The 18,752-nt window shown below is 39.9% G+C and overlaps 1 protein-coding gene across 1 annotated transcript in view; it reads left to right on the top strand.

Moving 5' to 3' along the window:
- Positions 1-18,752, top strand: part of amph (amphiphysin) — a 28,081-nt gene that overhangs the window by 5,178 nt on the left and 4,151 nt on the right. The window contains exons 2-21 of the mRNA XM_084707474.1: positions 1,212-1,292; positions 1,630-1,684; positions 2,949-3,043; positions 4,404-4,499; positions 4,832-4,939; positions 5,094-5,179; positions 6,751-6,826; positions 7,295-7,377; positions 8,593-8,731; positions 10,372-10,497; positions 10,789-10,884; positions 11,094-11,117; positions 11,342-11,365; positions 11,695-13,578; positions 13,912-13,944; positions 14,423-14,464; positions 15,227-15,553; positions 16,368-16,424; positions 17,401-17,454; positions 18,098-18,151. Coding sequence (XP_084563600.1) covers positions 1,212-1,292; positions 1,630-1,684; positions 2,949-3,043; positions 4,404-4,499; positions 4,832-4,939; positions 5,094-5,179; positions 6,751-6,826; positions 7,295-7,377; positions 8,593-8,731; positions 10,372-10,497; positions 10,789-10,884; positions 11,094-11,117; positions 11,342-11,365; positions 11,695-13,578; positions 13,912-13,944; positions 14,423-14,464; positions 15,227-15,553; positions 16,368-16,424; positions 17,401-17,454; positions 18,098-18,151 — 3,540 coding nt within the window. The remainder of the gene's footprint in view (positions 1-1,211; positions 1,293-1,629; positions 1,685-2,948; positions 3,044-4,403; positions 4,500-4,831; positions 4,940-5,093; positions 5,180-6,750; positions 6,827-7,294; positions 7,378-8,592; positions 8,732-10,371; positions 10,498-10,788; positions 10,885-11,093; positions 11,118-11,341; positions 11,366-11,694; positions 13,579-13,911; positions 13,945-14,422; positions 14,465-15,226; positions 15,554-16,367; positions 16,425-17,400; positions 17,455-18,097; positions 18,152-18,752) is intronic.

Below are 18,752 nucleotides of genomic sequence, written 5' to 3'. Positions count from 1 at the left end.
TACCAGTTCTAGACCAGGGTTCTCCACTGAAGATGTAAGGTTTAGATAGCCATGGTAATGATGGACACATTCGAAAAGCTTGGGTAGCTCAAAATGAATGACAAAATGTTGCCTTGAAATAAGAAATGCAGGACCATTATGTCTGTCATTGAAAGTTTCAAACACAGCAGGAAGCATACAGTAGATTTCATTGATAACAGGAACATACATCCAAACTACACTAGCTACAAGGCAAGTGTTGGCTAATCCTTAGTGTTGTGTTCTATGTCGTAAAACAAAATGTAAATATCCATTTGAAGTAGTGTGACTTTTTTGTTAGAGCTTGAAAGAAAATAAGCACTAAAACTCAAGAGAGTTCCTCCAAGTTCTGTACAGCATAAAGTAGTGGGCATTTTGAGTACCAAATAGTTTAGACAGGCTGCGGTATAGACCTACAGTACATATATTTGGGGGCAACATTCATACAAGCTACTAAGCTGTTCTCTCACTTGTTTGACTCTAACCGGACCTCCACTCATCCTTTAGATGAGAGCCAGAGGGCCACTTGCTATTGTCCATCCTCACCCCTTTGTGCTGAGAATTATGCTGCCAGTGGCATCTCGTCACTATAGGCAGGTACACAAGGAATAATAAGAAAGAATTTGAACAAGTAGGTGTTTTCCTAAAACTGTGAATTATGTTAAATTATGCTGCTTTGATAGTGAACTTTTGTTAATACAAATAGTAACGCTGCTCATATACATTGTTGGAGATATTTTCATTACAAAGTATGCATGTTTAATATAATATTATGCGCAATGATATGTAATCAATCATCCAAACTGGCTGGGACTCCAGCTCACCAATAAAAGCTACCAGCTATGTGCTATATCCAGTTGCCAATAACAATGATTTGGTAAACAGACATTCTCAGGCTAGCTGCTGTTTATTAAACTATAGCAAGTGGTAGTTTTGATGGATTTAACCTCATACAGGTGCTGCTTCGGGACTTAGCAGTTCATCATGTAATTAGCCAAAGCAGAATGAGAGAGTACGGTGTCCCACAAATATCTGAAAGCCTTTGCTGACATTGACCACCACAATGGCAGAATTGTAGTAAAACAGGACAATTTCTGTTTTTTTAATGTGTGACATCCCTTAAAAAATTGGTACACTAAACCTTGTGATTAACTGACATCAATCCTAACCAAATTGTTTCTTTATAATTGTAGGTGCTGCAGAAATTGGGTAAAGCGGACGAGACAAAAGATGAACAGTTTGAACAATGTGTCCAGAACTTCAAGAGACAGGAGGTAATGTAAAAAAGTAATGCTTATAAGTGGGCATGCAGCCTTAGGGTCAGATTTGTATTACTCACTATATAGATACAAGCATCTTTCAGAAGGCAATGAGGTTTAACTAATGCCATTTAAAGGTAGGTGCAGAATTGTAGACAATGTCGTTTTTTTTTTACGTTCACGCCAATGGAAAGGACTAATGAAGGATTTGCGCTTGGTATTATTATTTGTATTACAAGTATTATTTGGTACACATGAAATACACATTTGAATAATGTGTTAAGGTGTTAAGTCAACAAATTCTGTGTTTGAGAATCTAATTTGTAAATGTGATTCTTTGATCTCCCCACAGTCAGAGGGCTCCCGACTGCAGAGGGAAATGAGGGCGTACTTGACAGCTGTGAAAGGTGAGTATCATCAGAGGATTTTACATCCTTACTGTGCTTCTAGTGGTGTAGGACAACACAGACTTGTTGCCTAGCCAGCACAGCCTGAGAACGTTCATCTATGTATGAGATCCTACGTAGTCCGTCGTTCTATCACCCCAAAAATGACAAGACTGGAGCTAGATCTAAAGAACCTTGGAGAAAGTCCACATGCCTACCACCAGTTTACAGCTGCACTGACACCATTTAACATGTCTGTGCTCCCTCCCGAAAACAAATCAATAAGTGTAATTAACACAATCGCTGCATGCGGATACCCATAGACTGTATTTCTGCGAGCCCAGCAGGCTCTGAAACAGTATGGCGGCCCACCCAGTTTGCTTCTACCATCGAGGATGCACCGTTTACAGGGTTCATTTCTCCCAGGGAGAACTGCCCCAGGGAAACTGATCAACTAGCTAATGATCGTCCTGGTGGTTTAAACAGCAGCAGCAATCAACAGCATTGATCTCTGCGGGTGTTCCTCGCCCAGTTGTTGACTAGGGTCCTCCTGTCTCACACAAAGGCCAGCGCCACCTGTGCACCTAAAGGTTTCCTCTCATTTTAGAACACTTCCCAGCTTTGGGCTGTGTCATGTTTAATGGCGACTGTTGAGCGTGTAGAGGGAGCACAGCTCCTGAATAAGGAGGTGGTCACCATAGTCCTGGTGAAGTAACAGGAGAAGGTGCTCTATTCACACCATTTCCCGGTGCAAAAAAAGGCACAGGGCTTCAGGTTGAGTTTGGTTGTCAGACTGAATGGTTACAAGCAACTTTTCACATTCCGGTCTATACAAAGTCATCTCTGAATGGGCAGAAGAGCCAAAGAAGGTTTCAGGAGGTGTTAAGTCTTATTGCCACACTTCTCCCCGTTATTCGGGGTTGAGTGTTGTCAGACGACAGGACAGTGATGGGGCTGCATTAGCTGCCAGGGAGCACTCAAGTCACCTGGTGTACATCTCTTGGCTGAGACAGTGGCCAAAATGCCTTACCCATCCTGTTAAGAGAACAGATTACTTGTGGACACCAGACAGCTACAGCCTCTGGTCTGAGCCATGATTCAACTTGGTATCATGGGCTTGTCACTAGGAGCAAAGTTAACATGAACTATGCTGTGAAAATGAAATATAACAAATCTGAATATGACATTTAATTTAACCTGAGCCCTAGTGCTTCTTATTCGTATTATTATTCATTGGAATTGACATTTGCTTGAACGTATCCCTAATAGTTATTGTGTCCCATAGCAATGCAACAGGCTTCAATAAACTTGACAGAGTCACTACACGAAGTCTACGAGCCAGATTGGCATGGGAAGGATGATGTCATGACCATAGGGAAGGTGAGTTTCTTATGTCCAGTATTCTCCCACCACCTCCTACCACAATGTGTTTTTATTGAAACACATTTAATTTATCAACACGTTTTTCAATGGGGAACCTGGCCAGCATAAACACAAGCTACTATACAACACACAGGGACAAAATACCATCCATCACATTTTCTATACAGCCAGCATTCTAAAAGCATTTACAGTCCACTTTACTATTATGAGATACTTAACTCCCTTTATAGTAGCAGCACCTCCAGCCAGAGGAGGGCTGTATTGTATTCAGGTTGGTTTAGGGGAAGTTCTAACGACATATGTGAAGCCCTCTGCGACATTGCTTGTAAAAAAAAGGCTAAACAATTGATTTGATGTTCAAAGTTGTAGTAACACCACAATAGAAAGCTTCTTTGTCAGCTCACTAGAGCCCTTGGGAACTGAAGGTCAGCAGCTTGCTAGATCTTGTTTTGTAGCTTTTAGCTGTAAAACTATAGAAACAACAAAGATGAACTGCAGAATACTAAAATTGCCATTAAATTACATACCATTAGCCTTCATGCCATTCTTTCAACAACAGTGTACAATGGTGGGGAAGGGACCTAGCATTTTCACCAACAATGTTGCGACAGAATTTTTAACCACAAGGGTGCATCTTTGAGACAGCAGTACATTACTCAAACGGTGTGTTGCACTGTCAGACAGTGAACTTACTGTTGCGCAACCCTATATATATTGTAGCCATGTCTAATCTACATGATTTCTGAGTACACTAATTAGGTAAATGACAGATGCAATGCTGCGCTTGAAACCAAAGTGATGCCCCTTTAATTGTGCGACTGCTGTTTGTTGGAGTATACCTTATCCTTACAAAATCAATTTAATGCACAATCTTACCTGTAATTTGTATGACAGAGGAGCATCAGAAACATCCAGAAATAAAAAAAATCATTGTATTAGACAAGATTATATGAAGTCTATACTATATGAAGTATGTATGATAAATAGCCATGTTACAGTTAACCCACAACTTTGCTGACAGACATTCAAACTATTTAACTCACATTGTTGGCAATGAAAGCTGTAGACCAATAATCTGTGACAAGCCTCTGTTATTGCCATCCTGGGATTTTCATGTAACATGGGAATGATCATATTGATTGTTGATATAGACTCAGAGAAAGACATTTTGTTGCAAAGGGTTCCATTATATATCTTACATCCACTTTAGTCTTCAGACAGCTAAAAGGAATACAATGAGGCAGAGAAAAAACACTCACACACAGTTGTATATGCTTATTTGCTGTCGGGCTATAGGTCTTTTCCTTTCTCCCTCAAATGTACCTTGTTTTTGTTCAGAATGTGACTTTTCTTTTAGGACTGTGATGCCTTGTGGGAGGACTTTCATCAAAAGCTAGTGGACTCGACAATTATCACATTGGACAACTACCTCCAACAGTTCCCTGATCTTAAGGTATATTTGTGCTGAATGTTCCCTTGTGTGAACTTGTTGACACTGGTATGTAAACACATAGGCTGTGCGTATTAATGTGTATGATACAAATTGTTTGCTGTTCATATATGCATTTTCATGTGCAAATTTATGAATGTGGAAATGTTAGTCCTTAGCTAGACATTTTGATGAGAGCACAATAATTTGGGAAAGGAGTGAATTAGCTATTAAAATATCTTCTGCAAACATGTGGAGAGAACAAATCTTCTGAAAGCCCGTTAGCTCAATGCTTAGAAACCTGTAAGAAAAATGAGTGGTAATATGATGATGCCATGTAATATTTTTACTGTCAGATCCGTGTTGCAAAAAGAAGCAGAAAGCTGATTGACTATGACAGTGCACGGCACCATCTAGAGACCCTTCAGGCATCAACCATGAGAAATGACCGGAAGATCGTGAAGGTATGGTGTGGTACATACATGCTTAATACATGTAATACAATACAATTAAATTGCAATTGTAGGCCTACACATTTGTAAATATACAAATTGTCAAAAGTTTTTTTCTCTCTCAATGCCACCAGTACACTATATATCTTTTATTTTTATTTTTCAGGCAGAAGATGAGTTGAAAAAGGCCCAGAAGGTGTTTGATGAGCTAAATGTCGGTTTACAGGATGAGCTGCCCACTCTTTGGGACAGGTAAGCTGCCGGTGACACATGGTTTATACAGTGGTACTTGCATATATTACTTCCTTCATGACTTCTCTGGCGCTTCTGAATTGCGATGCTTTAGCATATCATATGTTGCTGGTTAACATAGGTAGTTCTGCAGCGTCACAGCAGTTCTATGCTTTTCAATTCAATGCTGTGCCTTTGTTTTGTGCTTTTTTTTTTTTTTTTTGTATATTTGTATACATGAGGATATTTAAAACTTAATTTTCTTAATTGTCCCATGTGTTTGAGAGGCAAGCTCTGCCACTGGTCGGGATACAAGTGATGATTTGAAATTGGGACAAACTGGGGGAAATGACAGACATAGAAGAAAAAAGATGATTAAATCAATTATCTTCAATATACTTTATGTTCCATTTAAGTCTTAGTTAAAAACAAACATTTTCAATAAACATTTTTTGTGGCTTTATGCTTTATACTTAATTTACTGAGAGACAGAATGTTGTCAACGGTCTGAGATAACAAACCAGCATCCTACTATCACAGTTCTTCCACTGAGCTTGTGTAGGTACACTAAAGATCACTGTACCTACAGTAAGGGATACTAAGGTATATAGACTAATAATTCAATACAATTTGAGTAGAGTAATTAAGAGTAGAGTGTAGTTCAAAGCTGTATGTGGTATCAGCTTGGAGTAGGGACAGCTAATAAGATACCAAGAGTTGGGAGATGCTGATGCTTATCAAGGGGATGAATACATATGCTAATGAGATTGCTTTATGTTATTTTCCATAAATTAGCAAAGATTAAAATCTTTTTTTTTTGCTTTGACAATATGATGTATGTATAGATAGATAGTAAAAAGTACTTATACTGTACATTGTTCCATGTGTGATTTGTGGTGTGTGAGACATGTGATAACCATTTCTCACAAGCCATAGGAGGAAAATATTCCTGTGATGTTGAACAAAGCGTGATACAGCTATGTGCATGCGTGTGTTCCTCTGCCATGTTCACAGCAGAAAGCCACACTCGCTGTTCACTGGAGGGGAAGGCTGGCAGCCTCCATTATGTAATCCGTCCAATTAGAGGCCTCCTCTCCCTGTTATGCCCACTAGCACTGCTCTGCTCATAGATGGGCCAAGCAGTAGTGGTTTATATTTAGGCATGTCATTGTTATAATGTCAGACATCCTTCAGCAGAAAATCAACATGCTGAGCCATACTGCATTTCTATCGGTTTAAGACATTTGAGTCAATGATACCGGCTTCTGTGTGTTTCATTTAAAAGGTCATATTGTTTATTATATTTACTGTATGTATAAACAAAATGGGAATGGCCTCCAGCACACTAATCAGATCAATCGGATTGATTCATTGCCGGCATGTCATGAATAATTGCTTAAATAAACAGTATTTTGGGGGGTTGTCATTTTAGAATTAAGATATTTCTATTATTTTATCTAAATATTTTTGGAATACAGTTGTACTTTTGTCATATTAAAATATACATTAAGCATGGTTCATCATGTGAAGTTGTGGAATAGATCAAGTAAAACAAATAACTTGTCTTTGCTCTTTTTTTTGTCGTCTTTCAGCCGAGTTGGATTCTATGTGAACACGTTCAAGAGTGTGACACACATTGAGGCCAAATTCCATCGGGAAATCTCCTTAGTGAGTTATATATTTAGGCTATTTTGGTTATGTGATGGGTGCTAATGTTAAGTCTCTCTCTGTGGAATGTAAACAACATGTGGAATGTTTTTAGTATAGTACTCCTCAGTATCTCAAATTTGTTCATCCTAAATGTGAAATGTATGGAAATTCCGTAGTTCAGCATTTTTGTTGTCAAAATTGCTCATATTGCAGCATAAACATTGATTTAATGTTGGTCACTTATCTGCCCTTTGAGACAGTAGGGTTGAAAAAGCTTTCAGGGAATGTTCTGACGCCCTAGTCTGAGGCCAGCGCTTTTACAAGTCCTGTATATAACAATGTTTTCAAGAAACATCTTGAAAACAGTTCCTTAGTACTTGAGATCAAATTGTTTCCTTCAAAGGGGAAAGGGACACCAATAGATTTGCAAGTCTTTTTTTAAACTAATCTACTCTGACTCTCTCTTTCTATATAAATCGGGTTTAGCTCTGCAAACAGCTGTATGAAGTGATGACCAAACTTGGAGAGCAGCATTCTGACAAAATGTTCACCATTCAGGGAGCTCCAAGGTGAGCTCAGTTATTCGTTTGTTCCTTGTTCATTTACGCTTGCATGCAACCTTTCTTTTTCATTAATTTACTGGAAATTAAGTAAAATAGTTAGTTACTCAGTATGTCATATGTGAGCCTTAATGTTTTTCTTTTGACCTGTATGGCTCTATCTTTTCTGTGCATTTGCCTATGTTGATAGAGGGAAACGGTAAGTGGCTAGCCAGACTTTTGGGTTTATAGACGCATGGTTTGTTCCAATTCTCAACTCCTTTCCTCACAAAGTGCTTTTATTGGTTCTTTATGCAATTCATTTGATTGGTGTACGTTTTATATGATGGACACTACTGGACATCCATGTTGCTTACACTTATCCAATCCTTTTTGAACAGTTGGGTAAACTGACTTTTCATTAGTATGTGGGGTGGAAGGGTTGAGATTTGGAATGTAACGAAATGTTAGGTTTGGCAGCAATTTTAGATGTAGCCTAGTTTTAGTCAATTCTAGTCGTTATATAATAGATTTGATTAGATTAGATTTTAATCAAGTTTTTGTGCTAAAGATGTATTTCAGTTGCAAATTCCTGTCTGAGAAATTTTGAATGGAACATTATATTCTGAAAATACTGGTACTAGCACTCCTTGCCAGCAGAGAACCCCCTCCTCACATGACTTATAGATGACACTAGGCTTACGTAAACAAACCGACTAGGCTGACCGTTATCATACTAGAGGTGCAATAAATGTGTTTCTGTGTTGAGTGAATTATATGGTTATGCCTAGGGTCAGATAACTTTCAGTTTCCATGCACACACTGTCTCTGGGATCGATCATATTGACAGCTGGTATGCAGAAATTTTGAATGGGCCACATCCCCCCCAATATTCGAATCTGGTCAAAATGTGTCCCCCAATATATTGATGTAAAAATATATATGTTCTACGCTAGACAGGCAACCACGCACACTGTCCAAAATTATCATAAAAAATTGAATTCTTCCCCCCAATGTTGACTCCATGGCTACGGCCTTGCTCTCTTTGAATTATTATCTTAACAATTCTTCATAGAAAAAAATATTTCTGTTTTGTTAATAGTATGAACAACACAGGTCAACCTGTAAATTGAAACTTGTACATTGGCTCTTCTGTCTCAAATAGGTGTAATCTCCAATTTATAATAAAAATATATATTGTCAAGACTATTTGTGAAGCTTTAATCAATATACTTTTTTCTACAGTGATTCGGGACCTTTGCGTCTTGCAAGGACTCCATCACCCCCAAGTGATGATAGTCCACCTGACAGCCCAGTAGCAAGTCCGAACCACTCTCTAAGGCCTGTTTCTCCTGGTCCACCAAGGCCCAAATCACCATCACAGGTACACCCAACATATTCCATTGTTAAACCCAGTATCCAAAGTAACTTCACAGTCAGCCGTATGAAGTGAGGACCAGGTCAGGAGAGCAGACATCCATGGAGCTTCGTCATACTTTAGCTTTCATTGATTCATAAAACAGTCAACTTTACAGACAGTGGTGTGTTCCTCGGTTAGCAAAATATACACATAACCATTTGTTACTTGACACTTGTGTTCTGGAACTTGGAGATCATTTATAGCATCAATGCATCTGTCAATTTATGTGAATCTTAGCTAAAAAGAGAATTTTCTAAACCTCCTGTCTGGAATTTTGTCTTTTTATTTGTATTTTCCAAAATGTTCCTTTTGGTTAATAACTACACAAAATTCAATGTTTTAAATGTGAAGCAGTATTTTGAGTTTAGTTCTGAAAATAGTGAGATAGAAGTTATTGATGTAATAATGTAATGTAATAATGGTCTATTCATGTAATGATTTTATTTTATTATATAATAATGGTCTAATTCACCCAAGTAGAAAAGGCAGATGGATAACCAGCTGCTTAGCTCCTATGTCATATCCTGTCTCAAAGGTTTTTGTATTAGCTTTCAAAAAAGGATAAAGAAAAAATTGAGTGATAGAGTCCAGTATTTCTTCTGGGATGGATTGTGTATGTTCGACGGCACCTTTTCTCTGATTTGGTTTAGCACTGCCTTCTATTCTGGTAGAATCCCTGTTCTCTCCCAGAAATGTTTTACTAATGACCCCACCAGAACAAAAAGCCCAGTGTTTGGTTTCTTCTTGTCACCTTCTTAAAATACTTTTCCATATACTGTATACAAGACCAATCTAAATGTCAATCTTTCTTTCAATATACTGTATATTCCTTATCGCAATATGATACAGATATTATACATTTTAGTTAGAGCCATTTTAGTTTGAATTCCTGTTGACATGATATGGCTTTATCTTTCCCTTCTTTCACATTACTTGTGTTGTGCCATGGTAAGTAACCATGTTACATTCTGCTTTTAGAAACTTGATTAGTTGTATGTTAGCATAGGTTGCTAACAATTTGTACATACCCATCCATAGTTGTTTCCTAACTGCATTGTGGGGTATGGTAGACAGCTGTATCACTACGGTATGGTCATACCTCCGGGCGATACAGAAACAATCGAAGGAAAGTAGTTTTCATAGTAAATTGTGTAAAATGCTCATTTAACATACATATGAATATATGTTGTTAACTGTAGTCCATTATGAACAACAAGGACTACAGGCCTGAGCAATGGTGTTTCCTACCCGTCAGAAAATTGCATCCTCCCAATCCCTCCTCAAGTTTACCAATACTTTATGTCTGTCTGTAAGTTTTGTCTACCCAGTGCATATGTTATATTGTTTCTGGGATTATGAGAAAATCTTATTGTCAGCCTCCAATTTATGTTCAAATCCATCCTAACCTTTGACCTCGTTTCATCCCCCGCCTAATCCTTCTCATAATCAAATTGTTTCAGCGTTGTGTTCTACCATCAAAAATGGAACACAAAATGTCTCAGTCCTGATGAAGTGACATCAGCCATTGGGGGGTGTTTTCAACCCAACAATATACTGCATCCACCACCAACTGAATCTCTCCGTTTCTACCCCCACCTCTTCAGCTGAGAAAGGGGCCACCGGTACCCCCACCACCAAAGGTCACGCCCACCAAGGAGCTGCACCAGGAGCAGATCATCAACCTGTTCGGCGACGAATTTCTACCACCGCCTGCAATGTCGCCATCACTGGTCTGTGTCAATCCTCAGAGCCTCTCTAGCTTTAACTCACTCACTAGCTATAGGGGCAGTCACCAACTGTAGACATACACTGCCGTATCTTGACACAAACGCATCCGGTAAACACACATTTTGGAACTCCCATCAACATCTGTCGATACCCCAAAACCTACCTTCCACAACATGTCATCACTTAAAGAAGATCACTATTTATGTAGCACACAGAAGGGATTTTTTACACGAGTGTATTTGGTGGATTTTTGTCTCAACACTGATGTTCTTCTCATATCTTCATGTTTGCAGCCCAACGAGAGACCAGGTGAATCTCTCATGGATATGGACTTTGATCCCTTCACCCCAAACACTCCCATGGGGCAGCCTGTGTCACCAGCGGGACAGGTTTGGCAAATAAGATCTAAGATAATAGCCAAAATGCAACATATATTTGATAATAATAGCCATTGATCATGGTCACATTATTTCATTTAAAACCATTTATATAACATACAGTGAGCGCAACTTGTATACCAAGACCTGCAAGTTTGCTATGGTTCTATTCTGTACTTAAATATTCTGTTGTAGTCTAATCTTGTGCTTCTCTCACACAGGCATTACCCTGGGACATGTGGACGGTAAGTACACAAATAATCTATTTACGCATGTATAACTTTTGTTCCTCACATGGATAGATAATGAGCAATACACATTCCACTAAGGCATTTAGAGTACAGTGTCCTGACTGGTTTGATGCTCTCTTTTCCTTCAAATGGATAATTATTGCTAATAATCTTTGTTTGGGCGTTTATTGTCATGTTGATTAATCTTATTTGAGGCTCTGCTTTTTTGTGTTTTCTAGGCAAATGTTGAACCTGCACAGCCTGTAAGTAATGAGTCAATGCCAAGTTTTAAATTATGTAAAGTTACTTTTGTCAATCACAGTCAACAAGAGAATGTTAGAACATTGTTTTGCTTGTGATAATCCTTAATGTCTTAATGAGTCGATGTTATCACACAACATATAAATGTTTTTCATGCTCTTTTTGTATCACAATCCAGATCTGTTTTGTACACTCCACAGACCACTCCATCATTAAGTCAGAACTCTGTATCACTTGATCACTATGCACCTCTGTCACTCTTTCTGTTCTTTCACGATAAACACTCTTTCCATTTCTTTTTTTACCTAATTTCCATCCACTGGCTTTCCAGCCGGACTCTGGGTCTGTGAGTACTGTGGGTGCTGAGGAGAAAGGCGTTGGTAGTGATCCCGCAAGCACTACTGACTTTAACCCTGGGTTCCCCGCATTCCCTGAGCAGGGTGGAGACTCTGGCTTCGTTGCAGACTGGGCTGCAGACTTTGGCCCCTCTCCAGAGAACGGAGACTCTGTTCCTGCGGCTGCTGAAGCTGCAGCTCGTGAAGCTCCTACTGCAGGGCAAGAAGAGGCCCAGGATGGGGCCCAGAGCTGGCACCAGGCAGACGGCTGGGGCGGGGACACAGGGGAGACAGCGGTAGCAGCACAGCCACAGGAGAGCGAGGCAGCATCTGGAGATGAGGTTAGCGGCTGGGACCCAAACCCCCAACCTAACCCCAACTGTGATTTATCTGGAGAGGAGGGTGGCCAGGCCATGCAGGAATCAGGACAGAAGCCATCAGAGGTAGGGCCGAGGGGATGGGAGGCAGGTTTAGAAGAAGGATGGGCTGATCCAGGGGCGGAAGAGGCAGGCTGGGGGGATCGCCGCAAATCCACGCCGGGGCTTCGTATCACCAACGAGCATGACCAGGAGATTGAAGATACCACAGAGGGCAGTGAGCATGGCTTGTACCTGACACAGGGAGGAAGAGATGGCTCCACACCAGAGAAGGGACTATCTGGCCTGGCAGACCTAGATGGTTCAGGCTCTGAATATGAGACAGCACAGGAGTGGGGCGATGGAATAGGCCATGGTGATGGATGGGCCAGCGCTGACGATGAACCTGCACCCGCTGATGCCTTGGCAGATCAGGACAGTACCTCTGCCCAAGGAGGTTTTGCTGATTGGGCTTCAGGTGATCTGACTGACCAAAACGAGCATGCTCAGGAAAGCCAATTTGGCAATGATGCCTTTGCACCGGACTGGGCCCAAACAACAGATCAAGCCTCAATACAGCCAGCAGAAACAGAAATAACAAGTGTACCTGAACACTCCCAGAGTGCAGCTGAATCTTTTAACAGCACCAACCTGTTCAGTGTAGACAAAGACCCATTTAAACACACAGGAGTGCTTGTAGAAGATAGCTTGTCCAGAGAAAAAGTCATAGGATCTGACTCCTTTTTCAATACCTCTGGGGGGTTGGAGGGGTTGGAGACCCATGATGGAGATGGATTTGAACCAAATACCTCCACAGAAACTCTTGGGAAGGATGGGATGAGTGGATTTGAGTCAGATCCCTTTGCAGAAACTCAAGGGGGAGGTGGGTTTGAGTCAGATCCCTTTGCAGAAACTCAAGGGAGAGGTGGGTTTGAGTCAGATCCCTTTGCAGAAACTCAAGGGGGAAGTGGGTTTGAGTCAGATCCCTTTGCAGAAACTCAAGGGGCAGGTGGGTTTGAGTCAGATCCCTTTGCAGAAACTCAAGGGGCAGGTGGGTTTGAGTCAGATCCCTTTGCAGAGACTCAAGGGGGAGGTGGGTTTGAGTCAGATCCCTTTGCAGAAACTCAAGGGGGAGGTGGGTTTGAGTCAGACCCTTTTGCTAATACTCAGGAGGGAAGTGGGGTAGCAGGTGATTTTGCTACAGATCCTTTTGCAGAAACCACCACAGAAGGTGGGACAAGTTGGGCAGCAGACCCTTTTGGCAATACACCTTCAGCAGGAACAGAAGGTGCCATCAATAACACCGGCTCCTGGCAGGAAGTTAGCGACAGCAGTGGATTCTTCTCAGATGGACAGCGCGATTTTCTTGCCTTTCCTGGTGCAGGAGGCAGCGAAGGAGCAGCGAAGGAAGTAAGCACCCCCAGAGCTCACAAAGAGCCCGAGAATTCGGACCTGTCTGAAGACGAGGTGGCAAACCGCAGATACGGAAAGTTGTATCAAGAGATAGATACAGAGAAGGAAGAGGTACCTACTTCCTCCCTCCCTCTACATAGAGTAGAGAAGAGTAGACCAGATGAAACAGAAACCCCCTTTCCTTTTTTCCTGCCCAGAGATAGACCATAGTAGAGATGTTAAAAAGCTGTCCTGCACCCCCACCTGGATCCTGCAGCACAACAGAACCCCAGCCCTTCTTCTCCTCTCTCTCTCTCCTCTTGCTTGCTTTGTCTGCTTGTCAGTTCCACACTATCACATTTGTAAATGCCATCCCATCTGGTTCTACACAGTTGAAACACATTTCAGTACAATCTTTTAGAAAACATTGAGTGCTAAATATGTCTATGATTTGATTTGATTTAGGTGACCAACAATGCATTTAATGGATTTTCACAGGTAATTACCTTAACACAGTTCTTTATTTAATTTACTGTAGTCATAGAAAGACTTATAAAACAAATTATAACAAATGCCCATTATTGAGGCATAGTGAAGCAGAAATATAGTGGGTGAATGTGGGTACTTTAGAGTTGAGGATATTTCCAAGATAATCTCCAACTGCTGTACTCTGTCTCTTAGTGATACCAGAAGAATGACACACATTTAGTTTCATTTATTTATGATGGATCAAATCCATTTCTTCATAAAAAAAAAATAATAATTCGAAGCTATGGAGTGTCTGTGCATAAGTGATAAAGATCACCCTAAAACAGTACCCCTAACATATCACAGTCCATATTCAATTAGTGGGTGAACAGTATGTACTAGTCCCTAGTCACATTTTCCCTAAATCTAGTTACACTCATTTCAAAAAATTAACTAAATAACGTTTTAAACTCAATTTCTTCCTGTCTCTCTTTGTATTTATAATCAGGATTCCAGTGCTCCAGCATTCTTTGCTGATTTTGATAAAATGGTGAGTTTAAAGTCTCAACACGTCTTACGGTTTTAATTACAGATTACAAATACATTTGCAATACACTTGCAAGACACATTTTTTTGTGTTAACAGTGTTGTACTATTGTTCAATTGTAATCCCTTTTTATTTTATACTTTGTCATTTTCTTTTGTAATTTATTTTCTCAATGTCCCAAAAATTACATGTATTTTGCACTGATGTACGGATTACGTACTTGCACTCTGAGGGGGGTCCCATGACATTTTCTTTATTACGGCTTTTATGTCTAGGGTTTTTCCAGATCTAAAAGCTATGCATTGCCTTGACAAGATAATACTTTTTTGAATAGCTATGCCATGTATGCATTTTGTTTAACCTTTTTTGAGGCTGATTGACTGAGAAAATGTTTTATTTTCCAGCAATGCACAAAACATGCGCTAATTAGGGGGCATCCCCAAAACGTAAAAGCTCAGCTTCTTTTCAAGACAGGCTTATTCTGCTGTATACTAGCCCGCTATGAGGATTTCAGTTTATGTGTATGGTATATGCACATTCTGCCAGCGTGGTCTAACACTGCCAGCCCGCCTCCATCCCTAAACTCTAGACACAACAATTCAAAGTGTGTAGAAATGTGGTCATAAAGTTAATACATTTGTCAATAGAAAAAAAGCATGTTAAAAGTGATGATAAATTAATGATAAAAGCTAAATCTCAATAGATATTATTCAGAAAAAAGCATGAATGTTGATAAGCCTTTTCCTTGCCTGTGTATGCTAAAAGAATGAGTCCACTGGTGTCCCTGCCACCGCTGCCACTGAGGCTGATGTGGACACTATAACAGCTGTGGCCACTGAGGCTGTAGAGGGAGCAGCTGCCTGCGAGGCAGAGGCAGGGCCTGAGGCAGTCGCAGAGGCAGTCCCTGAGGCAGTCACAGAGGCAGCCCCAGAGGCAGTCCCAGAGGCAGTCCCAGAGACAGTCCCAGAGGCAGTCCCAGAGGCAGCCCCAGAAGCAGGGCCTGAGGCAGCTGAGGGCCAGGAGCCTGCTGCCTCTACTGAGGAGGTTGAGGAAACCAAGAGTTCCACCGCCCCTAAAGAGAAGACGCCTGCTGTAAGTGAGAGTTTGTAGTCTCTCTGTAGCATGCTCATCATCATTGGCTTTACAAAAGCCATGATTAGCAATGCAGTTCTCATCGTCACAATCAGCAACATCATCGTTATCTTCATCATACTCATCACCAACAGCAGTATCATCATTATCTTCACCACCCTCATCAACAGCAGCAGTATCATCATTATCTTCACCACCCTCATCATCACCACCCTCATCATCACCATCCTCATCAGCATCAGCATCATCATCACCATCCTTATCATCCTCATCATCACCATCCTCATCAGCATCATTATCCTCATCAACAACAGCATCATCATTATCCTCATCATCATCACCATCCTCATCAGCATCATTATCCTCATCAACAACAGCATCATCATTATCCTCATCATCATCACCATCCTCATCAGCAGCATTTTTGTTGTCATCATTACCTTCATCTTCATCACCTCAGTTTATTCATCATTAATATTTTGTTAATGTTTCTTAGAAGCCCATTTTTGGCTCATCAATCTATTCTTATAAGCTTTTTTACTGTTTATTGTTGTTAGTACCCAAAGTGATATGTTCAATTTCCCTGAGAAAGTAGTACAGAGCTTTATAAAAAGTTAAGAACCCCTCATCTCAGATTGTGACATCAGATTTCAAATGATTTGGTGGCTGTTCTTATCTTAAACATTTTCACTTGGTCACATTAGATCGAAACAGATGAGGGCCACCGCTTTTCTATAAATAGCTGGCTGTTATTTATACATAACATTGGAATAATAAGTAAAAAACCTTTTTATTCAACTCGTTCTTGGTAAAGTCCCCTGTTGAGTCTCCTGATGAGCCTACCGCCACTGAGGTGGCTGAACCAGTCGAGGTACGTTTAAGATCTGCCCTTTTGTCCTTCCACATTAACCCAGTACTGTTTTGTTCTGTCAATGACAAAACTGCATGCAAGTCAGGTCTACCTAATTTAGTAGCTTGAGCCTTCAACCCCGCTAATGACATTCAGCTGGCAATACAAAAGTGGTTACATTCAAACAGTTGTAGTGGCAACACCTGTCACAATCTACTACTCTTGGCTCTGAGCAGGTGTGAGAGCATTTAAAGTATATACCCCTGGTTTTCGTCAGTATGGCTTTACAACTTTATTGTACAGAACATTTATATTTATAAACTTAGATGACTTGTATTTGTAGAACAGTTATGTGTCACTTCAGAACTAGTGTCCTAAACAAGTGGCTTGTGTAATGATGTTTTAGGTTTGATTAGATTACAAAATAACATACACTGGCCTGAGCTTCACCATCCCTGTCAGGGTGTTAATGAAGTTGCCCTCAGCAAACAATGAGTGCACCATCCTATGATCTGAACCATCCAAGCAGAAGGTATAATGTGTTGTACAGCACTAGATGGTGGTGCATGCTGTATCAGGACTTTCTCTCTTTTTTTTTCTTTTTCTTTTTTTACTGTGGAACTGCTGTGGAAATTGTTCAAGACAATGAAGTTGCGACTGTTGCAATGGATAATAGTTTTATAAAAGATTTCTGTTTTTGTTTTCTTAAAGCCTTAAGTAGCTTATGTCAACACACCAAATGTCATTGTTTCCCTGCTGAAAGTAGGGGTTCTTTGCCGTTTAACATAATATTACAGTCACAGTTTTTGCATAAATGTGTATAAATCTGGGCATACTGTAACGTCTTGACTGTGAACACAGTATATTTAAGGCATCTTGAATCCCAGTCCTTACAACCCTAAATATTAACAGTCCACTAACAAATGGCCTCAAATCAACAGTTTGACAACAAGCTTTTGAAAGCAATAGGCTTCAGCTAACCCCTTTCTACATGTAGGTCCTCCCTGCTGAAGAGGCTGAAACACCACCCCCTATTGAGGAAGTACCGCTGGTAAATATGATTTATGCCTCTAGTGGAAAGAAACTATATTGGACTTGATTGAAGTGTTTTGTATTAGTAAAAACAAATATATTTTAAAAACGATGTCCTCATCTTAAATCTCCAACTTACCATGTCAAGGCCCCTCTCAAACAACAACTTACAGACATACAATTCATTAAAAAAATTATCAATAAAAATAAAAAACTGATTATGGTGAATATCAACATTTTACCATACTGCTTAATTGAATGACACGGGGCAGTCATGCTGTACTTTATACAGGAAACAAAAAGGTGGTCCAACAATGCATTTGCCTTCAGAACCTGTGAGAGTACCACATTAGTTTTCATTTGGGACCACCACTGAGAGACTGTCATTTGGTACATCAAGCTAAATAGTTTTATTTAAACCTTATACTAAAATATGAACTCATGAACATTTCTTATGAATGTTTTGATTGTATTTTTTTTATATCAGCATTTGCAATTGAAAATATTGCATGACTAGGCTCAGAACTAGTGTGAAAGTGGAGAAAGTAAGTGTAAAATAAATGTGTATGGTTTTGCCTTTTAGTTAATTGGATGAAAATAGGATTGTCTGAAAATGTTATGTTTTGAAAGCCATATACTCAAAAAGAATGTTCTGTATTTAGGAATGTGTTGCCAACCCGGAGGAAGGGAAGGAGGCCCCCCTGGAGGAGGCTCCGGTAATTATTCCAGCTCCCCATTCATCAATCCTACTGATTACACATCATATTGGACAAAACAGTCATTGAGAACTTTCTAGAAATGTGGTACTTTCAAAACACTGTCTATATATTACAATCACAGTCCAAAGGGGCTGAACTAGCACTAATTACTTGAACCATATGTCGATCCCCAAATTGCTAAATATTCGGAATTTCTTTAGTTGAATAGTTCAGTCACTAAGTGTAATTTATTTTACATTCTTCTTTTTGGTTTTGAATGTCTAGCTTCAGAATACCTTTGCTGATGAAAAATAATCTCCCCAGGGGACGTAACTAAACTGAACGTTAATGGAATTCTCTTATGTTTTACCTAATGATGCCACTGTGTTCAATCATATTGTACCAGACTGCTTATCATAATGGTCAATGAGTATTAGAAAGTCTCAATTGCTTTTGATTAAACTTTCTGCAAACATAGTATACAATTCATTTTAATGCCAATACACAACATAATTTTCACAGTACATCTACGTTTCTGACATCTGTACTGTAGGCATTTGGATTGAGTAAATTGTTTCTATGTAGAAGTACTTTCAAAGAATCAAATGTATCTAACTTT

Source organism: Hypomesus nipponensis, chromosome 10, assembly GCF_054491055.1.
Source record: "Hypomesus nipponensis isolate SF chromosome 10, ASM5449105v1, whole genome shotgun sequence".
Taxonomy (NCBI): Eukaryota; Metazoa; Chordata; class Actinopteri; order Osmeriformes; family Osmeridae; genus Hypomesus; species Hypomesus nipponensis.
The sequence above is the reverse complement of the archived record's forward strand: the minus strand, read 5'-3'. Positions and strand labels throughout refer to the sequence as shown.